At 50.2% G+C, this 10,275-nt stretch overlaps 1 protein-coding gene across 1 annotated transcript in view; it reads right to left on the reverse strand.

The window, feature by feature from the left end:
- Window positions 1–8,892, reverse strand: part of SEZ6L (seizure related 6 homolog like) — a 67,643-nt gene extending 58,751 nt beyond the window's left edge. Inside the window, 2 exon segments of the mRNA XM_030583221.1 lie at window positions 6,419–6,552; window positions 8,584–8,892. Coding sequence (XP_030439081.1) covers window positions 6,419–6,552; window positions 8,584–8,800 — 351 coding nt within the window. The 5' untranslated portion in view covers window positions 8,801–8,892.
- Window positions 8,893–10,275: the final 1,383 nt, after the last annotated feature.

Consider the following 10,275-nt stretch of genomic DNA (forward strand, 5'->3'; position numbering starts at 1 on the left):
AGTATGTAGGCTGGAGACAGATCTCTGAAGGGGGCAGGTGCTGATTAATGCATTGTAGCACTTACCCAGAAATCTTACTCGCAGGCATTCCTGAAGTGTGTCAGCAGCAGGCCCTGTGCGAGGAAGGCTTTGCAGAGCTATTGCTCTATCTGGTAGCCTGCATGGCAGCGGTCACCTTTCCAGCTATTTAAATCTGTCTTGAGTTAGTCCGTACTTGGGAAACGTACAGAAGAGGATGAAAGAAAGAGTTGGGGTGGGGGGGCGGGGTTATTGTCTCTTGAAGCAGATTTCTCCTTTATCACTGGGAGGTAGGTAAACAGCCAGTCCTGGGGACTCCCCTCTGTGTCTGGGATAACTGTCAGCTACACTCTGATACAGTGGACTTGTGCCAGGGATCATCAGCCAGGGAGAAAGGTACCATATGTGCAGCTTCCTGCCAGGGAACTGCAAAGGGAAATCAAAGAGTGAAACTAATTTAAGCTCCTGGAACATGTGTCATTAAGACGGGGGCAGGGGGAAGAATCCTTCAAACCCAAACTAACATGCTCATTCGCCTCCTAGAAAAAATCCAAACACCTTTACATTTCAGCTGAAATCTCTATAAGGAAATGATGTTTTTTGCCAAGAAATGTCAAGAGTTTTTATAAATGTAATTTTATTATAATTAGCTGCTCTGTCCTTATTGCTGCGATGTGGGGACTTAATTTGCACCGTGTCAGTGGCTCAGGGCTTGACATGCTGGGCAGCTTGCAGTGGGCTTGGTAGGAGGAACGGGTCTGAAACGTCTAATAAGGTTAGATTCACCCTGGGCAGGGCACCAGCATAAAGCCTAGTTAGGAGCCACTACATTCCACAAGGTTGAGGTAGCACTTAAATCCTGCTTCAGTCCTGTGTTGGTACTAGGCCTTATGCACAGAGGTGAATTTCCCCTATAATTCATTAAGGGCTGGATTCACAGGCCACTGACGTCAATGTGAAAGTTTGCATTGACTTCAACATGTTCCGGCTGGGGCATGGTCAGGATGACAGAGCTGCTGAGGAGTGCAGAGGGTTCTCCATTCAGGGGCATGTGCAGAAGCGAATTGCTCGAGGGAAGTTATTAGAACTTGCCAGGGACTTTCATTTTCTTTCTCTTTTTTAACTCCAGCACAGTGACATGGTAATGAGCTTTTCTCTTTTACGCTGCTCTTTGTCTCTTAATCTGTGTTAAAGATGTTATTAATGTAGTACCGAATCGTCACTCTTCGGGATTTTTTTCCTTTCATCAACCCATTTAATGGTATATACTCTATCCAAAGGTGGAATGCATCACTGAGAAGGGCTTTTGTTTAAATTCAGATTCCGTTTTTCTGCCTTCTCATCTGCTGCTGCTGTGATGCCATTAAAAAGGCTTAAACAGGGGAGATCTTTTCCTGTGTGTTCTGAACTAGACATTCCCGTCAATGCTACTGACAACGGGTCAAAGGGGCAGTGTTTAGTTCTGTGCTCTGCACAGGCCGTCCCTTCAGAGCGCAGAACACAACAGTGTGCGCTGGGGCAGGGGCCGTGCTGGTCAGTAAGCAGGCAGGGCCCCAGGGGCTGGGAAGAGATCCCCTTTATTCAGTGATGTAGTTCCCAAGTACCTCTTGCAGAACAGAACACAGGCTCAGCAGCACCCCTCCCGCAGCCTTCTTGTCTGGGCATTGGCTAAACCACTTAAAGGGACAGTTTTCCCAATACCAGTGGGGCCTAATGTCAGAATGATGGTGCCTGGGTCGCTGCCTAACTGCAGCACCAGCATGGCTGAGTGGGCACTGCCAGGACGGCTCTTCAGCCCAGCAGCAGCGCTTGGCCCGCACCTGCAATCGCTTCTTTGCCTGCCTTGTTCCTTGCCCTGCTCCAGCCGGCTCAGTTTCTGACTCCTGACTGGTTCTTGGCTCTGCCACTAGGCCTGACCAGAGGAGAGCCTTTCCATTGTGTCTGGTGGGGCTGGACCAGGCCCTGAATCCCCTGGACCGTCCATAGGGTTCGACTTAGGAACCCAGCTCTGTTGCACTGGAGAGAGTGTGTGTGTGTCCATGTCAAAAGCCTCTGCCGCAACCTCACAGGCCTGGTCTCTCCACTGATACTCCTAGAAAGGCTGCCAAAGCTTGCAGTGGGGCAGGGGACTAAGGCCTGGCCCTACCCCTAAAATGTAGTCAACCTAAGTACCCCTCGCCCAGGGGCTATGGAAAGCCCTGTGCTCTGAGTGCCGTAGTCAGGTTGAGCCTACGTCCCACGTAGACACAGCTAGATCAATGGAAGATTCCTTCTGCTGACCTAGTTCCTGCCTCTCGAGAGGGGATCACCTGCCTCGACAGAGAAACCCTTCTGCAATGCAGGGAGTGTCCTACACGACAGCGGCTGCAGCGCTGGAGCAGGGCTACTGTAGCGGCTGCAATGCAGACGTATGCTCAGCTATTCGGCAACCCTTCCAGGCCGGGGTAGGGAGTTTGCACAGCTGCTGCCCATGATATGGCTGTGCAGTCTCCAGCCCAGGAAACCCAGCACCAGCACAAAAGCCACTTAGAGACCAAAAAAGGAGCCACTGCAAAGTTGCATAACATGAATGGGGTTTCCCGGTTTAGCTGATGTAGCCCTAATGGTGTTTTAGAATCACAGAATATCAGGGTTGGAAGGGACCTCAGGAAGTCATTTAGTCCAACCCCCTGCTCATGGCAGGTCCAACCCCAACTAAATCATCCCAGCCAGGGTTTTATCAAGCCGGGCCTTAAAAACCTCTAAGGCAGGAAATTCCACCACCTCCCTAGGTAACCCATTCCAGTGCTTCACCACCCTCCTAGTGAAATAGTGTTTCCTCATATCCAATATCCTAGGTGGGGTTCTCTGTCTCTCTCCCCTGCCACTCCATCACTGTGACCATTTTCAGCAAGGCCTCTTCTGCTTCTCTCCGTTACAGGAGTCAGGAATTCAATCAAACTCACTTTAAATGCCAGCAATTACCAGCACGAGTGACTACATGGCGGGGGGAAAGAATGGCATCACACTATTTCCGCACCTGACTCATGTAATTAGCTTTGTAGCTGGTGAAGCTGGGAGCATCTGTACATGTAAAATAATTAGAGGAGGATGGAACAGGGATTCTAAATGACAAGCTGGCAAAACAAGAGGCAGCAGCAGGAAAGCCATTAATCTTTTCATCAGGCCATCACGCTGGGCTGCTCTCTTCTCCTTCAGACTAGATGTGTGAGGCCAGGATCCCTCAGGGATGAGTAAAGATAATCGTCATCAGTACTTTGATCAGCCATTCAAGCCATCCTAAAATCCCATGTTATTTCCTTCCGTGAGTAGTGTGTGGCTAAACAAGCCCGTCCTCAACAGCTTCTGATAGGGCTGTGCAAATAATAAATGATGCTTAGTTGGCACTTTCCATCGTCTGATCACTTTAAAACACTGGATAATTAATCCTTAAAATACCAGTCCAAGGGAGGCATTTAAATAGACAATGACCCTCATTCTACAGAGGGGAAACTGAGGCATGGAGCAGGGATGTGACACACTCTGGGCTTCACAGGGAGTTGGTGTGAGAGCTAAGATTAGAGGTCAGGATCTCCTGTGCTTGAATCATTAGACCACAGCACTCCCCTGAGAATGGAGGGGCCGTGGGCCAGGGACAGTCCAAACACTGACAGCCTGCTTCCTCGTCTACATCTTTAATCATGATTAGCCCTTGGATGGCGTCTCTACCCAGCAATGCACTTGGTAGACATTTTCAGCCTCACTAGCCCTGTGCCAAAAGCTCTTGGTTGAAGGTGAATCAAAGGCTTCTCATATTTTGAGTGTTTGTTTGATTTCTGGCAGTTACTAATGATTTGCATGGACCTCACGTGACAATTAGGGCATTTAATTCCCTCCTGCTGATTGTCTCTCTAAGGTAATTTACCTTCGTGTTGGTCTTGTGACCTATCCAGGGGTCAGCTCAGCGACTTCTCTTTTATCTCCTTCTAAACTGGAGTGACAGGATAACAGTGACACCTGGATCACAGGGGCGTTTCCGCCTGCACTATTCTAGCCGCACACACTAGTGCTCTGTGTCTTTGGTGATATTCCGGGCGTAAGGACTATCCTTCCATGCAGGCCACGTTCCCGTCGCATTCACCTGTGTATTTTCATACACTACATGCCATATAGAGGTTAAAGCATGAAAAGAGATCAAATGTCTCGGCGTCCTGCATGCTATTCCAGCCTCCATCTGAAATAAATTGGAAAGCTGGTTAAAGAGTCTTCCACAGAGCTTGCTGCCTTGACGATAGGTGAGCCAGCTTTTGACACCAGAGCATGATGCCCTACGTCCGATTCAGTGATCCCAGGAGAGGCTCCTCCAACATGGGGATCCTAGGAGCAAGGATTTCCATTTCTCCTTATTTCCCTTCAGTTTGCTCATAGATTCTAGCCCCTCTGCCAGGGAGATCATTAGAGGCTGGACCAAGGGGAAGAGTTTCTTGCTGTTTTCATCTCCAGGCAGCTGGTATTGAGGAGGCAGGAGACAAAGTTATGCAGGTGAGTTCCAGCCTGCCTGTACTTGGGACACTTGTACGGCAGTGTCCTGCTCTGTAATATGGAAAAATGGCCTCACCGGCTCCCTTTCCATCAGGACCTGCTCAGGGCCCTGTTCATCAGCCTTCAGCCAGGCAACAGACAGGGTTAGCTGAGTCCCTTAACAGCTGTATGTGTCCCCTGGGCATTCCTGCGGCCCAGCCTAGCAATGGGAATTTCCCAGTCCATAGCAGCAGGACAGCTCCAGTCTCTAGCTACCCCCACACTTCACCCTGAGGCTGGGCCAGCAGGCAGGAATAAGCCGCACATGTGAAGGGACGTGAGCACGGCACACCTAGGTGAGGGGGAAACTGGGAAAGAGGGGCTGCTGGCCCGAAACAGTACGTTATATTCTTGGCTTCAAAAGTCCAAAGTTAGAGCTGTCCCTAGGCGGCTTTGCACAGATTACTCCAAATGTTGCCCTCTTTCCACGTATTGCTCTGCAGAGGTTATATGCTATCAGAGGATTAACCATTGTCCGCAATGTCTCCAGAGTGCTAGGCTCAGACATGCTTTTCTTTACAGAGCTTTTCTTTCCAAGCATCTGCCCCACCCCCGTCCTGCTCTCCAAAATGTGCCTATTACGGTGGAAAACTCCCCATTCTTGGACACTTCAGGCCTGGCTGTTCCTCTTGCTCTAAGGATTTTGCTTAGAGTGGGCTGAGTATTTTAGCAAGGGCAGCCAGCTTTCACATTGTTGTATGGGGCTGTGAAACAAATATCCACCCCATACATCCCCAGCCCCCCCAACTCAAAACCTACCCCCGTCATCTGTGATCAGATCATTGTGCCCAGACCTGGGCTGGGCACAGTGGCAAGAGTTTAGTGAGCTGTGTGTGTATGGAGGGTGGGAGGCTCCCTACATTCCCCTGCTGCTACCTAGCCGGCCTGCGTGTACATTCAAACCTACTGACTGACTTGCTTTACATTCAGAGACCCCCAGTGGCTTAGGCAGATCTGGGTGTACCTGCGTGTATGCCGCCATGACTCCTGGCCAGGCAAGGTTGTGCTCAGCAGATGCAGATCTGCTTTGTAATATAATGGCCAAAGAGCCTCAAAAACATCAGCAAAGTGAAAAGGGGAGTTCTTGAAGGCGGAGAGGCTAATTTTATGCTCCATTAAAACCCTGACCTACAATGGAGCAAGGTCAGGAATGATGTCACTGGATGGATTACAAAGGGAGGCAAATTTACAGCAGAACAGTTTGTCTTTAGCACCCTCTTGATTCAGGAGACAGAGTCACTGTTAGAGAAAAGTTTTTAAAATATGCATAAAATGCCAGCGTTTCAGTGTTTGCCCTGATGCTCGCTTCACTAACTACCGTGCTACACTGAATTCCGTGAGCACCCTTTCCATCACAGATTTGCTTGCGCCATCAGGCTGCAACAAGGTGAGCCCTCTTCTTCAGTCCAGCCCCCACCCAAGGGTGGGAACAAGGTCTCCCGTTCCTTTGAGTGCACATTGCTAATTACAGAGATTAAAAGGGGATGTAGCTTAATAAGAAACAATTGTAACATGGGGAAAACTGAAGAAGAAAAAGGGCCCAAGGAGAACTCTAGTCTAGTGCACAGACTACCCGATGCTGTTTTAATCATGTTTCAAGGACAGGTAGTGACTGCTCTTCTCCTCTGGGGCTTATTTATCAGTTACCTGTCCAGGCTCCCAGATGCTTCTAACTCAGGGAAATATTAGCACCGTTTTCCCAGGAACAGCTCATTTCAGCTGCACACACTAAGCAAGGAGCAAGAGCTGTTTCCATGCCGTGTCAGTGACTGTTCTGCGGCTGACCCCAGTGGGATGGCACCTGGGAAACAGCAGCCCTGAAGTGTCACCGTATTCTTACCTGGAGCTCAACTCCATAGCCCATGTAGACTGTCACGTTATAGGTGCACTCCAGGAAGTTGGGCACAGGAAGCGGGGATAGGTCTGTCGAGTCAATGTAGCCTTCTGGGTCGTAGAAACTAACGCTGCAGATAACTGGAGGCAAAAGCCACATGAATTAATAATGACACTGTGAGTAGCTTCCCACTGGCTGAGGAACAAGCCTTGTTGCAGTCACAGCTCCTCTTCCACACGTTGGGTTTGGATGGGGAAAGAGCTAAGAAAAATTTTTGTTTCCCTTTTTCTTTTTTTAAAAGAGATCTCTGACCAAAAAAGCCCAGCCCATTCCTGCAGGTGACTGACAGGCGAGAGGGAATCAGAGACTGAGACAGCACCAAAGTCTATTCTGGCATCAGATTCAGTCACTCCTGTTTCATTTCTGCATACGAACAAACAGTGACCCTGACTGAGGTGGTTCACTGCAGGCCACAACATCGTTGCCAGACAGACCTTGCCAACCATCTGAAACTCTTCTGTAATGAGCACAGCACCTGCACCTTTTAAATGCACCGCATAGCATGGCTCATTCAGACACCTGCTCCAACGCCCCCGGCAGTCAATGGAACGACTCCCAGTGAAGGACTTTGGATCAGGCCTATAGACCGTAGCTTTTTCTAGTAGCCTACCTGGAAGTCTGGTTGTTATTTGACTGGCAGGAGCTTGGACCCTGAGGGAGGACAGGAGGCTAGTAACATCCTAACAGTAGTGGTTAGGTACAGGTGCACAATGAAGCGCCACCTCCTGCCTCCCCTACACAACACGACTCTCACTAGTGCCAGGATGAGGTTCAGACAGCCCTGCTGATGGGGTGATGGGTGCACTCCCCACACTGGCCCTGCAAGAGCTCAAGTGGGCCCAGTCAGCCAATGAAGATGCAATAGGGGAGAATTAAGCCTGGGAGGAAAGCCCTGATTGGGGAAAGCTCATCTGTGTGGGGAGAGGCGGGACTTCTATAAAGGTGGGAAGTTGGCAGCAGAGGGGCTGCAGGCATTCCCAGGAGGAAGGAGGTGCCCTTGGGGGGCCATAGGAATAAGTAGCCCAGGGCTCAGGCTGGCAAACCCAGAGGCATGGGGAGGGCCAGGAACTGAGGAAGAGGCTCAGGGAAAGGCAGCAGGGTGCAGGAGGGAAACCACACCTGGGCTGCTGTTCAGAGGGCCAGAGCCAGAACCTGGAGTAGAGAACAGGCCTGGATTCCCCTGCCAGCCACTGAGGGAGCAGCCCCTGTGGCAGTGAATGGGCGAACTGACAGAGACGGCTGGTGAGCAGGGACTTTGATACACATCCCCGGAAGGGGAAACCACGTATATAGGGACCTGGCCGGAGGGCTGAGTCACACGGAAGAAGATGCTGTGGTTCCTGGAGTGAGAAGGGGTGCAGGCTCAGAGAGTAACTGCTGGCTGGAGTGTCGACCTGGTGAGCAATTCCCCACAGTGACAGGAGATAGTGCCGTCCCTGTGGTGAGTCGAGCACCCCATGACAGATGGAAAAATCCCTGGTTTTATGCCACAAACCTATTTCCCTGTGGGCTACCCCTGATACCACCATGTGCATCCCTGCTGGCAGCCCATGGCTTCTGGCTCCTGGGCCCGTCTCACACCGCAGAGAAGATAGCTAACCCCCATGAGCTGGAGCAATGCTGCTCACTCAATGGATGGAGGTGGCACAAGCCAGGCACTTCCTTGTGAGCAGAGACTTCCTCCTTGGCTGTAGCCTGGGTTATTCTAAACCCTCAGTTTCCTGCTCCACATTCACTAAGTTCTGCTGGTTCCACTAGAACCGCCTTCCTGATCCCCAAGGATACCTTAAACATTTGACTTGGGTTACAATCTCGGTGTCTGTGCCATTGCATTGCTAGCTGGCTCCCTCTCCCTCTCCTGCGTTATGCGCCAGGCTGCCTTTCGTACAAGAGCAAGGTGCACTCTCTCCTGAAAGTGACCATGCCATTGTACTGGTGCAGATTTTTGACACCAATGAAACGTGCAAGCTCTTGGGCAGCTCCAAAAGCGCACGCTGCATTTGCAGACACAGGAAGTGTGTCTTCTCTCGCTTCACAGCCTGGTGACTCCACCCGCCTCGTCCTGCGGCTCAGGGTTTGTGGGGCCGTGGCCGTGCAGAGAGGGGGCTTACCTGGCGTGGGCTGGGTGGTGATGACTGTGGTGGTGATGATGGTGGAAGTGGTTGTTTCTTGACTTTCTTCGGAAGCAGATCCATTCATCTCGTTCTCTGCACTGCTTGTCTTGTTGGCACTGGGACCGATTGTATCACCTTCTCCAGCAGCCGCAGCAACCACAGCTGCTTTATTGTCTCTGGACTTTGGGAAGTGGGCTGGCGGATCACAGGCCATAACGTAAAAGGAGAAATCTGCAGCGGAGACTGGCTGGTTGTGCCACTGCTTCCTTTCCTGCCACCCCACAATGGCAACTCAGGGGTTGCTTGCTTGGCTTCAGTAGCCATAGTAATCCCATTCCCAAGTGCATGAGGCTCTTCCGCAGAGGTGAAGGCCCTGGCGCCTGACAGCTTTGGCTGAGAGGCAGCTCTCTGAAGCATTGATGGGGTAGTTTGGGGTCTCAGGTGCTTCCTTGCGGTGTTTACTTGCTTTAGAGAAGGTGGCTTCTTCTTGGAAGGGAAAGTTTGTTTTGTATGGGCTTCAGGGGCTTGTAGAGGCAACAGAGTCGTCTTCTCAGTCACAGAATCAAAGAAGTCTTCTCCCGACTGAACAAGGTTGTGAGCTGTGGTGTGGGGGGGCTCTCCCTTCTCTTTGCCAGTCGTGTTGTTTGGGAGTTCATCAGAGCCGAGTGGGTAGGAACTTGAAGGGGCATTCTTCCCCTCTGAGTTAATGTCTGCAAGAGAGGGAGGGGAAAGAGATGCACTGAAAATTCTGGGCATGAAATTATGCACTGTACTTAACTGCATTAAATCAACCCCCGGGGAGAACGGCGGCTGCCTGAGCACCCCACCGCACTCACAAACATTCTGATCATGGCAGAGCAAGAAGGACCCTGCACTGACTGACTGACACACTGAGATTTTTGCCAAACCCAGAGAGCCTTATCTCACAGCTCAATTCAGTGCTTCTCTCTGAGTCCCTTTCGCTAAAAGTCAGTGGTTCAAAAGGTTCATTTGCTTATGCTGAGTTTACTGCTGTAGCTCAGTCTCTGTGAACTGCTACAATTTTACAATCCGCATCAGCAAATAGGTTTACTTGGAAGAGATAGATTGTGCTTTTGTTCCTTGCTATTGTCACGCATGTACGGTACTGCATGCCCAATGGAGGACAGACGCCTAATCAAGCTGACCTCCTACCTTCTAACCACGTAAAACTACTGTCGTGTTTAGACAGCACAGCCAATACACTCTTGTGCGAAGAACATCAGAACAGCCAGACTGGGCCAGATCAATGGCTGCAGTGGCCAATGCCAGGTGCCTCAGAGGGAATGAACAGAACAGGGAATTATCAAGTCATCCATCCCCTGTCACCCATCCCGAGCTTCTGGCAAAAATTAGGCAAAGGAAAAGACAGAAAAGATTAGTCAAAGCTATATCCCCAGAGTTTAGCTGTGGAGACTGGTCTGAAATAGAGATTTATTTATGACAATTTATCTGATTCTGCTGTAGTCCTCAGGTAAAATGGTCTGTGGAAGAACAGCTACATAAAAGTAGCATAATGTAAAAATCAAACAGAATACACACTTTCCATGAAAGCTGTGATTGCTCGGGAAGGTACTTAATACACTTTACTAAGAAATGTAATGCAAACCCCTCTCCTATCTCACAAGCACATTTGGAGTCCAAATCCTCCAAACTAAAGGTTAAACACAG

This window comes from Gopherus evgoodei, chromosome 13 (assembly GCF_007399415.2).
Source record: "Gopherus evgoodei ecotype Sinaloan lineage chromosome 13, rGopEvg1_v1.p, whole genome shotgun sequence".
NCBI lineage: Eukaryota > Metazoa > Chordata > Testudines > Testudinidae > Gopherus > Gopherus evgoodei.